The sequence below is a fragment of the Pristis pectinata genome, chromosome 7 (assembly GCF_009764475.1).
Source record: "Pristis pectinata isolate sPriPec2 chromosome 7, sPriPec2.1.pri, whole genome shotgun sequence".
Classification (NCBI taxonomy): Eukaryota; Metazoa; Chordata; class Chondrichthyes; order Rhinopristiformes; family Pristidae; genus Pristis; species Pristis pectinata.
This window is the reverse complement of record NC_067411.1, coordinates 41,795,198-41,813,730: the sequence shown is the minus strand read 5'-3', so window position 1 is coordinate 41,813,730 and position 18,533 is coordinate 41,795,198. Positions and strand designations below refer to the sequence as shown.

The 18,533-nt window shown below is 43.5% G+C and overlaps 1 protein-coding gene across 1 annotated transcript in view; it reads right to left on the bottom strand.

Moving 5' to 3' along the window:
* Positions 1-18,133, bottom strand: part of musk (muscle, skeletal, receptor tyrosine kinase) — a 132,248-nt gene extending 114,115 nt beyond the window's left edge. Inside the window, exons 1-2 of the mRNA XM_052020110.1 lie at positions 18,049-18,133; positions 7,895-8,021 (exon numbers count right to left, since the gene is read on the bottom strand). Coding sequence (XP_051876070.1) covers positions 7,895-8,021; positions 18,049-18,133 — 212 coding nt within the window. The remainder of the gene's footprint in view (positions 1-7,894; positions 8,022-18,048) is intronic.
* Between the last annotated feature and the right edge of the window lie 400 nt (positions 18,134-18,533).

Genomic DNA, 18,533 nt, shown 5'->3' with positions numbered 1-18,533 from the left:
TTCAGATCGCTGCAGAAGTTCCTGAGGATAAGATCCTAGGCCTGGGACATTATTGACCAGAACTCAGCTGAAACAGCCACATATATTGTGTAGATTGAACAGGTAGGTCAGAGGCTGCAGATCCTGCTATGAGCAAATCACTTCCTTTAAAACCTTTCCATAAGTCACTGGTGTGATGGAATACCTGGATGATTGCGGCTCCAACAACTCTCAAGGAGATCCACATCCACCAGGAGAATGCAGCCCGCTTGTTTGACACCCCATCCACCATCCTAAATATTCATTCCCTCCCCCACCTGCGTGTACCATCTACAGAATGCAGTTACTCACCCAGACTTCACTGACATCACCTCCCAACCCTTCGACATCTACTACCACCAAGGGCCAGGGCAGTAGGGACATTAACCACCACCAGCAGGTTCCCCTCCAAGTCAACCTGACTTGGGAATATACAGTCAGTGTTGCTGATTCAAAGTCCTGGAATTCCATACCAAACAGTACTGTGATAGCAAATGGCAGAAGCGGATTTCTGGGGAAGCTGGATAAACACATGAGGGAGAAGGGAACATGATGATGGGGAGAGATGAAGAGGGGTGAGAGGAGGCTCATGTGGAGTACAAACATCAGCACAGACCATTTGGACTAAGTGACCTATTTTGAATCCATAAACTTTTATTTAATTCTTCATCTCTTCCTCTTGACATATCCTTCCACTCTTTCCTCCCTTATGCATCAATGTTATTTGCCCCAACCGCTCCGTGCGGGAGCAAGTTCCCATTCCCACAGCCCTCTGAGAAAAAGGGTTTCTCCTAAATCCCCCATGAGATTTATGAGTGATTGTCCTTTCATTTTAAATAATCTGACAAGTAGAACTAATTTGCATCCTGCCAAATCTATCTAAATTTTACAGACTCCTATTAAGTCACATTCACCTTCCCTGTTCTGGAATAGGATTTTCACCAAAACTGAGTCTTTCTTGATGCTAGAAGTCAAAAGACATTAATAACAACATTCAAAACACATTTGGATAAGTAAGTGGATAGGAGGGATTTTAGAGAGATATGGGCCAAACACGGGTAAATGGGACTAGCTTGGTGAGCACCATGGTTGGCATGGATGAGTTGGGCCGAAAGGCCTGTTTCCAAGCTGTATTGTGCTATGACTCTAAGTCCCTGATGTTATCTTTTTTTGTCAATCTGTTTTAAACCTACTCAGACTTGTTGTCGATGCTTTTCAGAATGTGCATCCTCTGTGACAGATGGTTTTATTTAACATATTACATAACAAGCGGGAATTATTTCCACATAAGGCAATATAAGTATTATTTTCTGGGTTTTTTTGGTTGTTTATTGTAAGTAATAGTAAGCAATATGGCACATCAAAAGGAGAACATGAAATGATTTATGGAAAAAAAGTCTTTCGTTGCACAACCTTCTCTCTCCTTAAGCCACAGAGGTTGACTCATGGAGACAGTAGCTTCTTCCAGTAGCCCTCTGGTTGCTTGGTAACACTTATTCATTCATGGGATGTGGGTATCAGTGCTAAGGTCAGGACTTACTGTGCAGCCAAAAAATTGTTCTTGAGAAGCCCATTATTGACACACTGTTGTCCTTCTGTAATCCTTCATTGCAGGACTGGGAGTTCCTGGATTTTGACCCAGTAATGATGAAGGATTGATAATATACTTCCGACTGTGGAAGGTGTGTGAGACTTGGAAATAAGCAATAAATTAGGAGGGCTTAAAGGGGACATGAAATTTTCTTGGCTATTAGGTTTAAGCGGAATCTCAAGGCATTTTATATGTATATTAGGAGCAAGAGGGTCGCAACAGAAAGGGTGGATCCACTCAAAAGAGACACAAGAGACTGCAGATGCTGGAATCTGGAGCAACTAACAATCTGCTGGAGGAACTCAGCAAGTCGAGCATCAACTGTGGGAGGTAAGGAATTGTCAATGTTCGAAACCCTGCATCAGGTCCTGAGAGCTCTGAAACGTCGACAAATGACCACAACTTTCCCCCCACAGATGCTGCTCTACCCTTTGAGTTCCTCCAACAGATTGTTTGTTGCTCTAGGTCCACTCAAAGATAAAGAAGGACACTTATGGGTGGAGCCAGAGGAAGTGGGTGAGGTCCTTAAATGAGCACTTTGCATTGGTACTTACCAAGGAGAAGTAAGTGGATAATGGTGAGATTAGGGAGGGATATTTTGATATTCTAGGGCATGTTGATATTAAGAAGGAGGAGGTATTGGTTGTCTTGAAAAACATTAAGGTGGATAAGTCCATAGGGCCTGAAGGGATCGTTCCAGGATACTGAGGGAAATAAGGGAAGAGATTGCTGAGACCTTTGTATCGATGTATCCTCTTTAGCTACGGGCAAAGTGCCAGAAGACTGGAGAAAAGAAAATGTTTTTCTTTGTTTAAGAAGGGCAACAGGGCAAACTAATAAATTAGAGAAACGAAGGACTGCAGATGCTGGAATATCTGGATGAAAGACACCACGATGCTGGAGTAACTCAGCAGGCCAGGCAGCATCCATGGAGAAAAGAAGGCAGTCAATGTTTCGGGTCAGGACCCTTCATCAGGTCTGCCTGGCCTGCTGAGTTCCTCCAGCATCATAGTGTTTTTCAAACCAGGAAATTATAGGCCAGAGAGCCTTACATTACTGGTAGGAAAATTATTGGATAAGAATCTTAGGGATATGATTTACTTGCATTTGGAAAAACATAGACACGTTAAGGACGTTCAGTGTGGCTTTTTGCAGGGGAGGTCCTGTATCACAAATTTGACTGAGTTTTCTGAGGAAGTGATGAAGGTGATGAGGGTAGGGTAGTAGATGTTGTCTACATGGATTTCAGTAAAGCATTTGACAAGGACCCTCACAGTTGGCTGATCCAGGAGATTAAGGTACATGGGATCCACGGTGAGTAGTATAAATTGGATCCAAAATTAGCTCTATAATAGAAGACATATTGTAGTGGTGGAAGGGTTTTATTATGACAGGAAGTCTGTGACCAGCAAGAATCAGTGCTGGGACTTCTGTTGTTTACAACATATATTAAAGATTTGGATAAAAATGTAGTTGATCTGGTTAGGACATTTGCAGGTGACACGAAAACTGGTGGAGTTTTGGATAGTGAGAGAGGTTGTCAAAGGATGCAGCAGGGTGGAGATCAGCTGGAAATTTGGGCAGAGAAGTGGCAGATGGATTTTAATCAGCAAAGAGGTACGATATGCTTGCATTCATCAGTTGGGGCATTGTGTGTAACAGCTGGGAAGTCATGTAGCAGTGTATAAAATTTTGAAGTATAGTGTGCAGTTCTGGTTGCCACATAATGGGAAGGATGTGGAGGCTTTGGAGAGGTTCACCAGGACGATGCCTGGATAAGAGTATATTAGCTATAAAGGGAGGTTGGACAAACTTGGATTGTTTTCTCTGGTGCGTCGAGGCTGAGGGGTGACCTGATAGAAGTATATAAAATTATGAGAGGTATAGATGGGGTAGATAGTCAGAATCTGACTCCCAGGGTGGAAATGTCATATATTAGAGGACAGAGGTTTAAAGTGAGAGGGAGAAAGTCTAAAAGAGGTTTGCGAGGCAAGTTTTTTGCACAGAATGGTTGGTGCATGGAACACACTGCCAGGGGAGGTGGTAGTAGTAGGTATGATAGCATTCTTCAGTGGCTTTAGACAGACACATGAAGAGGCAGGGAATAGAAGGGTATAGACCATGTGCAGGCAATGAAATTAGTTTAAATTGGCATCATGGTCAGTGCACACACAGTGGGCTGAAGGGCCTGTTCCTGTGCTGTACTTTTCTATGTTTCTGTGATAAAAGGGTGGCACAGTGGTGTGGCTGGTAGAGCCACTGCCCTACAGCTCCAGCAACCCAGGTTCAATCCTGACCCTGGTGCCTTCTAAGTGGAGTTTGCACGTTCTCCCTGTGATCACACAGGTTTCTCCTTGGTACTCCGGTTTCTTCCCACACTCCAAAAGTGGTTGATTGGCCACTGCATATTGCCCCTAGTGTAGGTGGGTGGTAGAATTTGGGGTGTTTGATTTTTATTTAACTTTTTTACACATCATTACAGTAATATAATAAATTTTCCAGTGAATCTGGTGAAATGAAAGGAAGCAGAATTTTTTTTTTCATTCATTCAAGGGAAGAGTGCTTTGCAGGCTCAGCCAGAATTTAATTGCCCATCCCTAGCTGCTCTTGAGAAGGTGGTGGTGAGCTGCCTCCTTGAACTGCTGCAGTCCCTGAGGTGTGTGTATACCCACAATGCTGCTAGGGAGGGAATTCCTGGACTTTAACCGAGTGACGGTGAAGGGATGGCAATATGTTTCCAAGTCAGGATGGTGAGTGGTTTGAAGGGCAACTTCCAGGTGGTGGTGTTTCCATGCTTTTGCTGACCTTGTCCTTCTAGCTAGTAAAATACAAGCAACTCTGGACTACAGTTCTGGCCACAAACTACCCATGTTCCTGACCTCCAGTGTTCCGGACCCCAACCCCAGCTTCATCCTCAGACCCAGCCCCCAGTCTGGTTCCCAGCCCAGACTGCATTCTGGACCCTTGGCTCACATTCCTGACTAAAGAGTCACAGGCCAAACCATCAGGATTGCTGACAAATGGAATCTGGATTACTGGACTTTTACTGTACATATTAGAATAATAAATAGAATAAGGTTCAAGGTGAGTTGGAAGAGAGCATGGGAACTACGGAAGGGAACACAGGAACCAGGGCCCTGGTAAGTCAGAACAGTGAGTGGGACCTGGGCCCCAAATTAGTATTGAGGGCATGGGAACTGGGACCCAGAGAGTAGGAAGGGAAAATAAGAACAAGGGCCCCACTGTGTAGGAAGGAAGCATGGGAACCTGGCCCCGGTAAGTCAGAATGAAGCATAGGAGCCAGGACACTGTTGAATCAGAAGGGAGCACAGAGACTGGGGCGCCGGTGAGTTGAGATGCAGTGCGGCAAACACCAGGATTATTGGAACTTCACTGTAGAGGGACAATAAGCCACAGGGAAATTTAGTGGGGGAAGGGGATTGCTTTGTAAACTGACCAAGATTTGATGGCCCAGATGCTCTCCTGCATTGTTTGGAAGTATAGATATGGAGTCTGCTGGTCTTGGCATTTTCACTCATCTGCTGACCTTGACCTTCTAGCTAGGAGGGGTTCACAAATTGAGAACTTCATTAAAGCCAAATGCCAGTTCCCTTTTCACCCTGTCAACAGCATGGCCTTCCCATCAAGTCTGCCTGCACAGTGACTGGTGGGGCTGGTTTATTCTGAGCATGGGTCAGTGGAGCTGTGGAAAAGTGCAGAGACTCATGGACTGCTCAGTGCACACAAGGGATCAAAGCCAGCAACTCCTCTCTAACTTATTCTGCATTAAAAAACTGGGGAAAAAAAATCACTTAAAGATGAAATTAGAAAAAAGATTACAGAACAGAATTGGCAAAAGAGAATGATTCCTTCATTTACTGAAAATGGACAAAGGCAAAAAATCCCAATGAAAATGCACTCTGTGGCAAGTTGGATCATTTTCTTCCCTCTGGATTTAGAAAGGGAAATTTGGCACGAGTTCTGACTCTTGACTGTTATCCAGGACCCTAATATCTTGTGTGTTCTCACCTTACAGGAATGCTACTATGCATCTTGATACTCTTAACTGTGGTTAATGGACTGCCAGCATCCATTCAAATGACTACAGAAGAAGGTTCCAGCCCATGAGTCACCTCCTTTGGGATGGGAGGGGCAATTCTAAGAATCTCTAATCACTTCCCTGCATATTAATTATTTGCTTACTTCTCACTTTATTTCCCTGTTTCTTGCCTCAGGGGTTACTGCTGAAAACTGTGGTTGGCATGAACTCGTTGGGCCGAAGGGCCTGTATCTGTGCTGTATTGCTCTATGACTCTATGATTTTTAATTGCAGCCCTCCAATTTTCCCCTCTCCTGTTGAGTAACAGGGGAAAGAATAGAAAAGTTGGTAAAAGAACTTCTGTGACTTTAAAAAACTTTACCATAGAACCATAGAACCATAGAACCATACAGCACAAAACAGGCCCTTCGGCCCACCATGTTGTGCCATCCATCAAACCACCCTCACACTACCTAACCCCTTCCTCCCGCATATCCCTCCATCCCACACTCCTCCATATGCCTATCCAACAAGCTCTTGAACCTGTTCAATGTATCTGCCTCCACCACCACCCCAGGCAGTGCATTCCATGCACCAACCACTCTCTGGATGAAAAACCTCCCTCTGACATCTCCCCTGAACCTCCCACCCATAACCTTAAAGCCATGACCTCTCGTCTTGAGCATTGGTGCCCTGGGAAGGAGGCGCTGACTGTCAACTCTATCTATTCCTCTCAGTATTTTATATACCTCTATCATGTCTCCTCTCATCCTCATCCTTTCCAGTGAATAAAGCCCTAGCACCTTAAGCCTCTCCCCATATTCAATACTCTCCAATCCAGGCAGCATCCTGGTAAATCTCCTCTGCACCCTCTCCAACGCCTCCACATCCTTCCTATAATGAGGCGACCAGAACTGAACACAGTACTCTAAGTGTGGCCTAACTAGAGTTTTGTAAAGCTGCATCATCACCTCGCGGCTCTTAAACTCAATCCCGTGACTTATGAAAGCCAACATCCCATTGGCCTTCTTAACTGCTCTATCCACCTGTGAGACAACTTTCAATGAACTGTGAATATGAACCCCCAGATCCCTCTGCTCCTCCACACTGCCAAGTACCTTGCCATTCACCCAGTACTCTGCCCTGGAGTTTGTCCTTCCAAAGTGTACCACCTCACACTTCTCCGGATTGAACTCCATCTGCCACTTGTCAGCCCAGCTCTGCATCCTATCAATATCCCTCTGTAAGCTCCGACAGCCCTCCACACTATCCACAACACCGCCTATCTTAGTGTCGTCTGCAAACTTACTAAACCAGCCATCCACCCCCTCACCTAAGTCATCTATAAATATCACAAAAAGTAGACGTCCCAGAACTGATCCCTGCGGGACACCACTAGTCACTGCCTTCCAATCCGAGGTCACTCCTTCCACCACAACCCTCTGCTTTCTACATGCAAGCCAATTCCTAATCCACACAGCCAAGCTTCCTTGGATCCCTTGGCCTCTGACCTTCTGAAGAAGCCTACCATGAGGAACCTTATCAAATGCCTTACTAAAATCCATGTAAACCACATCCACCGCACTGCCCTCATCAATCTTCCTGGTCACCTCCTCAAAGAACTCTATCAGACTTGTGAGGCAAGATCTTCCCTTCACAAAGCCATCAGGCTTGTGAGGCAAGATCTTTACCATATCTTTATTTTTTGAAAACCTGTACTTGGGTTATTCTGTGAGGAGAATCGAAGTGAATAACTCATATTCTCAGCAGTTTAGAAGAATAACAGGTAATTTCATTAAAGCAAATTAGATTTTTAGAGGGATTTGGAATGCAGATACCGTGACCAATTCCTAGCTGAAGAGTGTAGAATTAGGGACATGGTCTCAGTGTTGGTTGTTTAGGACTAGGATAAACAGGATGTTTGTGGGTCCCTGGAATGCCAGGGGTCTGGTGATGCTCACTTGTTGCGTATATTCAAGTTTTGGAATTCTGAACACATGGGAGGGGGATATATGGGAAGAAGGTCAAAGATCACTTAATCTTTTTGAATGGCAGAGGAGGCCAGGAGGTTGTGGGGCTTACTTCAGCTCCTATTTCTCAATGATAGCCTTTTCAGGATACCCCTGGGCCATTATCCAATCTCAAGGAAAACAAGAATTGTGCAGGTCAGAGGCTGACTCTGATACAACTTTGTTCTACTGAGTTAAACCAAACTCTGCTCCTTTCAGTCATTGGAGTGATCTCACCTTATGGGAATATTATTACGGGTCCAAGTTATCTCGGCTGCCGGGTACGAATCCACCACACACAGGAAAGAGGCTTCTTCCTCAACCAGTGCATCCACTGTCTCCAAGGGACTGGTGATCTGTGGAGCTGAGAGTTAGAAACATCTTCAGCAATTACAGTTCAACTCATCTTGCAGCAAATCTGAAAGTTTTGTCGCTCTGCCTTTCTTTGTTTCCCTTTTCCTTTCATGTCCTGGAAATCATTAAGTTACAGTGAGATGAAAGTAAAACCAGTGATTGTGCAGCAAAGATGGCACGTTGTTACAAACTTTCATACAGTTCCATCTCTAACGTAGATCTTAGAGAACCCATAAAGTAGTTTGGACTCCTTGATAAGGTCCTACAGAGCTGGACAATCAAAATTCTTGGTTGAATGGAATATGGTCCAAATCAAAATCCAATAAGTACTGAATAAACCACAGCTTGAAATGTTATTAACAACTTTCATATATATTCCTTTAATAAAGTGTCCCGGGTGTTTCATGGCATTGTTGTGACAGAGAAAAATGGGCCATAAAAAGAGAGGACAGGTCAAAAGGTCGGTCAAAGTGGTAGATTTTAAGGAGGTGAGAGCCAGAGCTTAGGGCCCTGGGATTGAGTGGCTGTCATTGGTACAGCGATTAAAATCAGAGATGAGTAGCAGGCCAGAATTAGCAAAGCAGTGAGATTTGAAAAAATTGTAAGGGTCAAGTGAACTACAGATATATGTTTCGTTTAGCACATTATCCAATGGAAATGAGGCAGGAAAGGCCAGAGTATGTTTAGTGTTCCATTTATTGTATTCATGCCTCGAGTAGGTATCATGTAGGACATTATAGGTATCAGGCTACTGAGAGTGAACCATGTGATTCAAACTACTTAAATGGCGACTCTGTTGAACTCTAGCTCACCAGTGCCACAGGCAATAGTAACATTTGTATATGAAGAGATTAGACCTGGTTTCAGTCTGTTCCTGGGTCTCTTAACTTCAGCCTCTAATCCAAGAGTAGGCTATTTTGGCAGCTGAGGAGCTCTGATTTTTAACAGATACAATGGGGAGGAACAATTGAGTGACAAATCCTTTACTTTGGAAGTGGTTTTCATGTGTTTAATCAGGGCAATTTCCCATGACAGTAAATTTAGTACTTTAAAAAATCTTCCCAAATTCAGATTTTTACTGATAAAATCCATATATCTCTAGTTTATCCAAAATATTTATTTGTCTTAGTCCCTTTTCCAATTAGAAGATCTTTTAGGGAAAGACTTGAACTGCATGGTTTGGGTGGGAATAGAAGGACCAGCACTTCACTAGTGGACCAACAGGTTTCTGCAGCACTTGTTGTGCAAAGTACTAGTAAGCACCCAGGAATCGTGCCTAGATGTTGCAGTCAGTGGCAAAAGGTACATATCAAACTGGCTCTGCATTCAATTGCATGGGCGCAGCATTGCTTAGATTTATCAGATCTATTCCTGGGATGAGGGGGTGGAGGCATTGCTCAGTGAGGAGAAACTGAGTAAGACTGGCCTTTACTGGGCTTTAGAACAATGAGAAGGTATCTCATTATAACAAATCAGATTATGAGAGAAAGTGGTGTGGTCTAAATCCTGGAACTCAGGGCTTTTATATAGCCCTGCGAGAATACCTTCACTAAAAGGACTACAATGGTTCAAGAAGGCACCCACTCGAGAGCGATTAAAAATGGACAGTAAATGGTGGACACGAGACTGCAGATGCTGGAAACTGGAGGAACAAACAATCTGCTGGAGGAACTCAGCGGGTCGAGCAGCATCTGTGGGAGGAAAGGAATTGTCAGCGTTTCAGGTTGAAACCCTGCATTCGGCTTTCGACCTGAAACACCGACAATTCTTTTCCTCCCACAGATGCTGCTCAACCCGTTGAGTTCCTCCAGCAGATTGACAGTGTGTGCCAAACTTGCCATTAACACCCAATTCCTGAAAATGATTTTTTTAAAACTTATGAGATGTAGGTATCACTGTCAAGGCTGACAATTACTACCCATTCTTAATTGAGAAGGTGATGGTGAGCTGCCTCTTGAAGTGTTGCAGTCCTCCAGTGGATGTCTCCCCAGTACTGTTGGGTAGGGAATTGCAGGATTTAAGTCCAATAATGAAGAATGAAAGCCTAGTACTTCCAAGTCAGGATGCCTTGTAACTTGCAGGGGAACCCACAAGTAGTGGTGTTCCATGCACATCTGCCCTTGTCCTTCCTGGGTGGTTGGTATCACAGGTTTAGGAGACACCGTCAGAATAAATACTGAGGTGCTGTTTCTTCTAACTGGAGAGGACATAATTTTGAGATAAAAGGGCTGTCCATTCGGGTCTGGGATAAGGATAAATTTTTGTCAATTCATCTTGCTGGTGAAGGCCTTAAATATTTATCAGCCATGGCAGAATCATTGAGCAACTTTGAGATTTCAGGTGTTAGACTGTTTGTGCGGAAGTTCCTGCAGGTTTACAGTGTTTGCACTGGGAACACCAACTGCTTAACCTGTCATTGCAACGACCAAGCCAAGGCCCTGGAATTCCCTCGTGCAGAGTGCACTTCTACATGGTGCCAGTTTCCCCTGGTTTTGTGGGCCTGCTAATAAACTCTTCGAAGAATCACTGTCGAAATCTTTTGATTTATCCCCCGAAAATACAGTAAGGAGGCTACAGAACCAACAGCAATCTGTGTTTATGTCGACTCTTTAACACATAAAAACTTCAGAAACAACAGCTTTCAGATTATTGTTTTTTGCCTGTGCTTTAGATTTTAGTCATTAGTGTCCCAATTTTGACTGGTTTTATGAGAGCACTTGTGATTTGATGTTATGCAGAGGCCTGGGCTAACGATCTGGGAATATGAGTGCCAATTCTACCACGGCAACTGGGAATCTGAATTCAGATAATTGAATAAAATTTGGAATTAGAAAGCTATTATCTGTAATGGTGACCTTGAAACTACAGATTGTTGTAAAAACACATCTGGTTCATTGTGTCCTTTGGGGAAAGAAATCTGCCGTCCATTTGGCCTATAAAGACTCCAGATCCACAGCTCTGTATTTGACTCTTAAATGCCCTCTTAAATAGCCCAGCAAGCCTCCCAGTCTCTGGACAATTATGGATGGGCAATAAATGTGGTCTTACCAACAATGCCTTTATCCCATGTATGAATGAAATAACACCTGGCTATTTAAAGCCTGTTGCTCTTCCACAGTTCCTCAACTCTCACCATTAAGAAAATATTCCAGTGTATTTATCTTGGATGCAAAGTGAATGACCTCACATTTCTCCACATTGAGCTCCATCTGCCCAAAGTTTTCTGTGCTGACTTCATCCGTCTATCTCCCTCTGAAACTTCCTGCTTGCAAATGCACGGTTTCCACTACATTTCTCACTTTTGCTTTTAAATAGCTGGATAACATTCCCTTTCCTCTAACACCACAACATAACACCCAAATACATTTTCTTCCTCACTTTGCAATTTCCAGAATGTGCATTAAATATTTATACAGCAATTAATTCTTTATTTTTGCAGAATTTCATACAATATACCACAGGGAAACAGGCCACTCAGCCCAACTGGCCTACTCTGGTAGTAATCCTTCACACAATTCCCCTCTCATGTCTCCCTCTTCAATTTTGTTCACTCTCAGTGCACCTACATCATGTTGTAATAGTCTCTGAATGTGTTGTTGAGGCCATTTGAGAAGTCTGCAAAATACTCACAGTTTTTGCTAATTTAAGTTGATACAAAGAGTTATCGAACACATTTTCAGCTCCTGGGATTTCCTGAAAAACATCACGCCTGATCTTAAGCACCTGACATATTTTACATGCAAGGTTCTGTGTGCTTCTGTTCAAGCAGATCAAATTTGTCTTCCTCTTCCACTCAACCCTCAAATTGTCTCCTCCACTAAGGGAATTGCTAGGAATTTCAAGAATACCATATCCCGTATCTTTGTAGGGAGCAGGGAATGGAGATTTGAGTCATTAGTTACACCATAAACCTGATATTCCTGCAGCAATTGCTAACACAAAGTGACATCACAATCTAACATTAATGTGGCCTGTACCCATTGGCATCTCACGGATCATGAAGATGTGATTAGACCGTTCACTCTCATGAACCTATTCTGCCATTCAGTTAGACAACAGTTGACCTACACCCTAGCCCCATCTACTCACCTTGATGTCATATCCCTCTCTCCCTCCTAGCTAAGAAAATTTGTCAATTTTAGTTCTGACGTTTCCAGTTGACCCCTCAACCTTAACAAGTCATAGTGTCATAGAGCATGGAAACAGACTCTTTCTGCCCAACTGGTCCATGCCGATCAAGACTCCCATCTAAGCCAGTCCCATTTGCCTACATTTGACCCATATCCCTCTATACTTTTCCTATCCATGGACCTGTCCACGTACCTTTTAAATGTTGTTAATGTACCTGCCTCAACTAGTTCTTCTGGCAACTCATCCCATCTACTGATCACCCTCTGAGTGAAAAAGGTTGCCCCTCAGGTTCCTTATTAAATCTGTCCCCTCTCACATTAAACCTATGTCTTGGGGGAGGGGGTGTGAGAAGCTCCAGACTGCAGTGGTCCATGTGGAGGTGTGCTTTCTGCCCTCACGCCTGAATGCTCTGACTCTGACTCTAAGGGTATACTCTCTTTCTGTGGACTCCACCTTCAGAAGAATTAGTTCCTCTCAATTCCTCTTCTTCATCTTAAACACCCAGATTTAGATCAGTCATCAATGGGCTTTGCCAGGGACTCTGCCTCACTTGTGGTCCTCTATTAGTGGGGAGAGGATTTGTGATGCTGAATGTTCATGTGCTGAGATTTCCCAGCTTCAGTACTACCCAGAATCTTGCTGCTACAGGTTAAGATGTGGCAAAGATGCCTCTAGAGAGTGTATCAGCCGAATAGTGGTGAAGACAGGGAGCCATTACAGCGGGCAAAGTGATGGGCAAATATAACATGAGAATCTGGAGTTCCTCGTCTTTGGGCAGGTGGGCTCCTGAGATATACCCATTGGGTTCAAGTGTCCAATGGTCCCATGTAGATGAGGTGCCCACCAACAGATCCTCTGACGAGGTCAATACTAAAGGGAATCATCGGTTGTGATTTCTGCATTAATGCTGGGGTTCTGATCTATGTGTATTTAGACCATTAATGCTTTGTAAGATTAAATTCCCAGCACCAACTAAGTAATATTTTCTACATCAAACCTGTCAGGTGCATCCCTAGTATTAAAGACAGGCTGGCTGTTCAGGAGAGATGTCAGGAAACATTGCACACAAAGTGTGGAGATCAGGAATGCTTTCCTCTAAAAAGCTCATCATTTGGAGATAGCAGGAGTGAGGGGTATAAATTTACATCAGAGCCTGTAAGATCTGTAGTAGGTCCTGTCCGCATGCTACCATTGGACTTGATGCCACCATGGTGCATAAGTTGGAGATCACAGAAGGGAGGTGCATAGATTTTTGTCAGGCATGGGTTAATAGGCCTAGGATACTGATCAGCCATGATTTAACTGAATGTAAAGGAGCTGCAGCTTCTCCCTGATGCTGTGTTCCTAAGTAGCCATAAGAAGGATGAAGGAAGGGTGTGCAGGAAGAGATATACAGTGATAAAGTCATAGAGTCATACAGTGCAGAAACAGACTCTTCGGCATACCATGCCCGTGCAGATCATCAAGTACCTTTCTATACTAATTCCATTTACCAGCATTTGATCTGTAGCCTTCTATGTTCTGGTGATTCAAATGTTCATCCAGATACTTCCCAACTGTTGTGACAGTACCTGCCTCCACCACCAACTGAGGCAGTGCTTTCCAGACTCCAATCACTTGAGTGAAAAAATTCTTCCTCAGATCCCCTCCAATCTTTTTACCCCTTACCTTGAACCATGCTTTCTAGTTTTGGACACCTCTGCATTGGGAAAAGTGTCCTAGTATCTATCCTATGTATGCCCCTCATAATTTTGTATACCTCTATATAGGTCCCCCCACAGCACCTGCTCCAAGGAAAGTAAATAGAGGCTATTCAGTCTCTCCTCATAACTAAAATATTCCATCCCAGGCAACACTTCAATGAATCTCTCTGAACCGTCTCCAGTGCAGTCATGTCCTTTCTATAGTGTGGTGACCAGAAAAGCACACAGCTGTGGTCTAACCAGTGTTTTATAAATTGGACCGTACTTCCTTGCTCTTATATTCTATGCACTGGCTATCAAAAGCTGGTATCCAATATACCTTCTTCATCACCTTAACTACCTTCAAGGACCTTCATACTTGTACATTGCTCTGTTCTTGTACCCTCTGTTCCTCAATTCTCCCTAAGGGCCTATCATACATTGTGTATGTCCAACCCTTCTTAGTCCTCTCAAAGTGTATCACCTTATACTTATCAGGATTAAATTCTATCTGCCATTGCTCTGCCATCTTAACAGCTGATCAATATCATTCTGTACCCAACGAAAATTCTCCTCACTCTCAACAGCAAAAAAAATGTTTCAAAAAAATCATACCTCCTACATTCATATCCAAATCTTTAATGTAATAACACACAGTAAGGGTCCCAGCCCAATCCCTGTGGTACACCGCTGGTCAAAATCACAAAACAACTCTATACCATCACCTTCTGCCTCCTATTTTGGATCCAATTTGCCAACTTGCCCTGAATCCCATGAGTACTAACATTTTCAATTAGCCTCCCATGTCGAACTTTGTCAAAGCCTTACTGAAGTCCATGTGGACTACATCAAGTGTTACTGTCCTCATCAATACATTTCATTACCTCTTTGAAAAAATCCACTCAGATTAATCAGACAGGATCTCCCACGAACAAAACCATGCTGACTATTTTTGATTAATCCCAGCCTTTCTAAGTGTAGATTAATCCTGTCCCTCAGAATGTTTCCCAACCACTGACATTGGACTCACATGCCTGTAATTACCAGACTTATCGCCGCTGCCTTCTTAAATAGAGATACCACTTTGCTGTATTCCAACTGGCACCTCAGCTGTGGCCAGTGAAGATTTAATAACGCCTGTCAGGGCCCCAGAAATTTCCTCCTTTACCTTGCATAACAGCTTGGAGTAAATCTCATTAAGCCCAGGGGACTTATTCACTGTTAAGCCATCTAAGACTTTTAATGCCTTCTCCTTTTTAATGATAACATATTCTAGAATTTCACCACTTCCCTCCCTGAATTCTCTCATTACAACGTTGCTCTCCTTTCACAGAGAAATCTTCAGGGTAGGCTGAAAAATTGGAATTTGTTTATTATCATTTGTACCGAGGTGCAGTGAAAAACTTGCCTTGCGTACCATTCATGCAGATCAATTCATTACACACTGCATTGAGGTAGTACAAGGTAAAACAATACAGAATACAGAGTAAAGTGTCACAGCTACAGAGAAAGTGCAGTGCAGGTAGACAATAAGGTGCAAGGTCATAATAAGGTAGATTGTGAGGTCAAGAGTCCATATCGTACTAGGGAACCATTCAATAGTCTTGTAACAACGGGATAGAAGCTGTCCTTGAGCCTGGTGTTATGTGCTTTCAGGCTTTTGTATCTACTGCCTGATGGGAGAGGGGAGAGGAGAGAATGACTGGGGTGAGTGCGGCCTTTGATGATGCTGGCTGCTTTACTGAGGCAGCAAGAAGTGTAGACAGAGTCCATGGAGGGGAGGCTGGTTTCTGTGATGTGCTGAGCTGTGTCCAGAAGCTTTAGCATTGGCATTGACTACAGCTTTTTCAATATTCTTCCATTTGACATCCACACAAGAAGATGGTTATTGAGGATAGTACCCTCAATATTCCAGGACCCCATTTCAACAAGAGAGACATTTCCCCATTGTTGTCAGGATTTGGAATTTGCAACCCCTGAAATATGTGGATGTTCACAGATCCTTGAGGAAATTCAAGGCTCTGATCATTGGGCATCAAGGGAATTGGGAGTTTGGGGATTGGTCAGGTGTCTTCATAGATGACTGAGAGTGTCAGGGGCTCTAAGACCCGCTCCTGTGTTTATTTCTTATGTTGTTACTTCCTTGAATTCTTATGTGTTTAATGAAACTTCCAATAAATGAGGTTTGTAAACTGAAGCAATATTAATACAGATACATGTGAATTAGCATCTCCTAAATTTCATCCTAAATTAGCTCTCTCCTTTTGACTTACACCCTCCCTCTCAAGACCCTACATATAGAATGGCACCCAAACTTTGGCCACGTACTACAATTTCTAGAGTGCAAGGCTGTCTGAACTTGAGACTATTGGGACACAGTTGAAGGGGAGGATCACAATTTTAATCCAACCCATCCACTAGGGATCTGATAGGAGTGTGAATGTTCAGCCCCGATCATGAGAGCTTGTGGTGTGAAAATCGGTTATTGTGTTTCATATATTGCAAGAGTTACTGCACTTAAAGCTTTGGGATGTCCTGAAAGGGATGTGAAAGGCACAATAGAAATACATGCCTTCACCACCTGCGTTAAGCACAATCTCTTTAACTTACAATATTGGTTATTAAGCCTTCAGATTCAAAGTAAAGCCTAACAAAAGACACATGTTTTGTTTAATTGAGTCTTAACTGTGGCCCAAACAATCCCCATTTCTCCTCATGAACTTCCTTTACACCATGGAAATCTGACATCATACATGGCTGCCCTTCCCAATGTGGGACCTCTTTTCCCTTGTTCTGACTGCCTGAACGTGGTATCTTATCCAGCATCCAAGTATTTATGGGGGTGGGATCCAGGGAGGAGAGCATATGGATAAGCTGGGAGTCAAAACCAAACTACTTTAGTGCTTGGTCTCAATTCTATCTCTGCTGGTCAACTGGTCTACCTTGGTACTGAGCAGGGTATGGGTCGCTGATGTTGATTGCGAGATGAATTTTGGGCAGGGCACTCATGAGAACTCCTCAGCTCTTTTTTAAAAGATTCCCAAGGGTTTCACTTCTACCTGATGGGGAAGATGGGGCTTTGGTTCAACATCTCATCTGAAAAACAGCTCCTGTACTCCCTTAACGCTGCACTAGAGTGTCGGCCTAGATATTTTGTATGCAGGTTACTGGTTTGAGAGAATCCGTACACAAGTGGGAGGAGATTTTAGGCTGACTTACACCCCCATATCCCAAAAAATCAGAAGGGGGGAAGGGAGGGGCTGCCATTTGGGGGGGGGGGGGGTGGAGCAGAATAAGCTGCGGGCCTCCTTGAAGGAAGTGTGGTGAGTGGTGAGTAAGGGTTGAGCATTCCTGTTCCATAATGAGAGCTGAAGCAACCGCTGATCCCTCTGGAGCCAATCACTCCTGCCCTCCTCTCACCATCCGCTTCAGAACAATCCAGGAGTCTGCAGTGAGTTTTAAACAGGGTTTGCAATCGCACTATAGACCCCAGTGCTCTCCACCTCTCCACAGCAAGATCCACTGATGCCTGGATAACCATTGCAAATGGCAGCTGCTCAGCTCAGTAGGCAGGGTGATGGGAGGGGTGAAGGTTACCTTTTACCTAATTCACCTTTTGACTTTCTTCCCCTAATACCAGACTCTTCTTTTGTCTTATGATTCCTCATTGTTCCTTCAGAAGATATCTAGACTTTAGTGGCCTTGTAAGAGATCAGGTTTCACTTAACGGTCACTTGAAATCAGACACAGAGGTCAAGCTGCCGTAAACAGCAAGCTTCCCTGGTCATTTCTCCTGTCACTGGTCAACTGACACTTACAGATCAATCAAGCTTTAATCAAACCAAGTATGATTTGTTGTATTTAACTGAAGAACTATTGCGTGGATTGGCATTCTCTGTTAAATACATAAATGACATGATATTCCTCAACGTAAATAGCACTGACACACTTTGGTAATAAATGATCATCAAAGAACATCCATCAAAGCAAACTTGGAGCAATAAACACAATGTACTGAGCCACAGAATGCCTTACTTTTCCCTGGCCTTGTGCTATTTTAACCTACTATTGCATCTTGTTTCAAATAAATCAAGCTCATTACCTACTGGTAGTTAAATTAACACTTCTAGTGATTCGAAAAGATTGTTGAGAAACTGTACATGGAAATCTCCTCCAAATACAAAGCAATCTCTTAACTGAAACAATTCAGTGACTGAAGCAAACCTTTGGGAAGGCTCCCGTCAGCTGAGCCCCCGGTTGTCATAAGGAAGATCGTCAGGAGTGGAATGTCGACTGGGATAAAGTTCATGATGAGCGTCGATCAGAAGTGATCTTTTTTTTCTGCCAAACAGGCTGGTATACCCTTGTATCCTGTGTTCAAATCAGAGTTTATAGATGTTAGCTTCTCAGGACTCACTGACAGACGCGTAAAGAGGCCCTGGCTGATCAAAGTATAAATAGGAAATTTCAAAAGACTGGGACTGAGAAGTGATGGACATGAGCAGATGGTCCTTATCCTATCCAGCTATCTGCTGGCATGTAAGCCTACTGCCTCCTGTATCAAGAGTAAATGAATCTCTCTTTTAGGCAGCCATGGATTAGGCACAACAATAGGCTTTTACTAACATTTCCAACATATTAAATCATCATCTTTCAGATATAACAAGCCTCCAATTTTCAGCTAACAATATCATGGTTCAGATCGATTT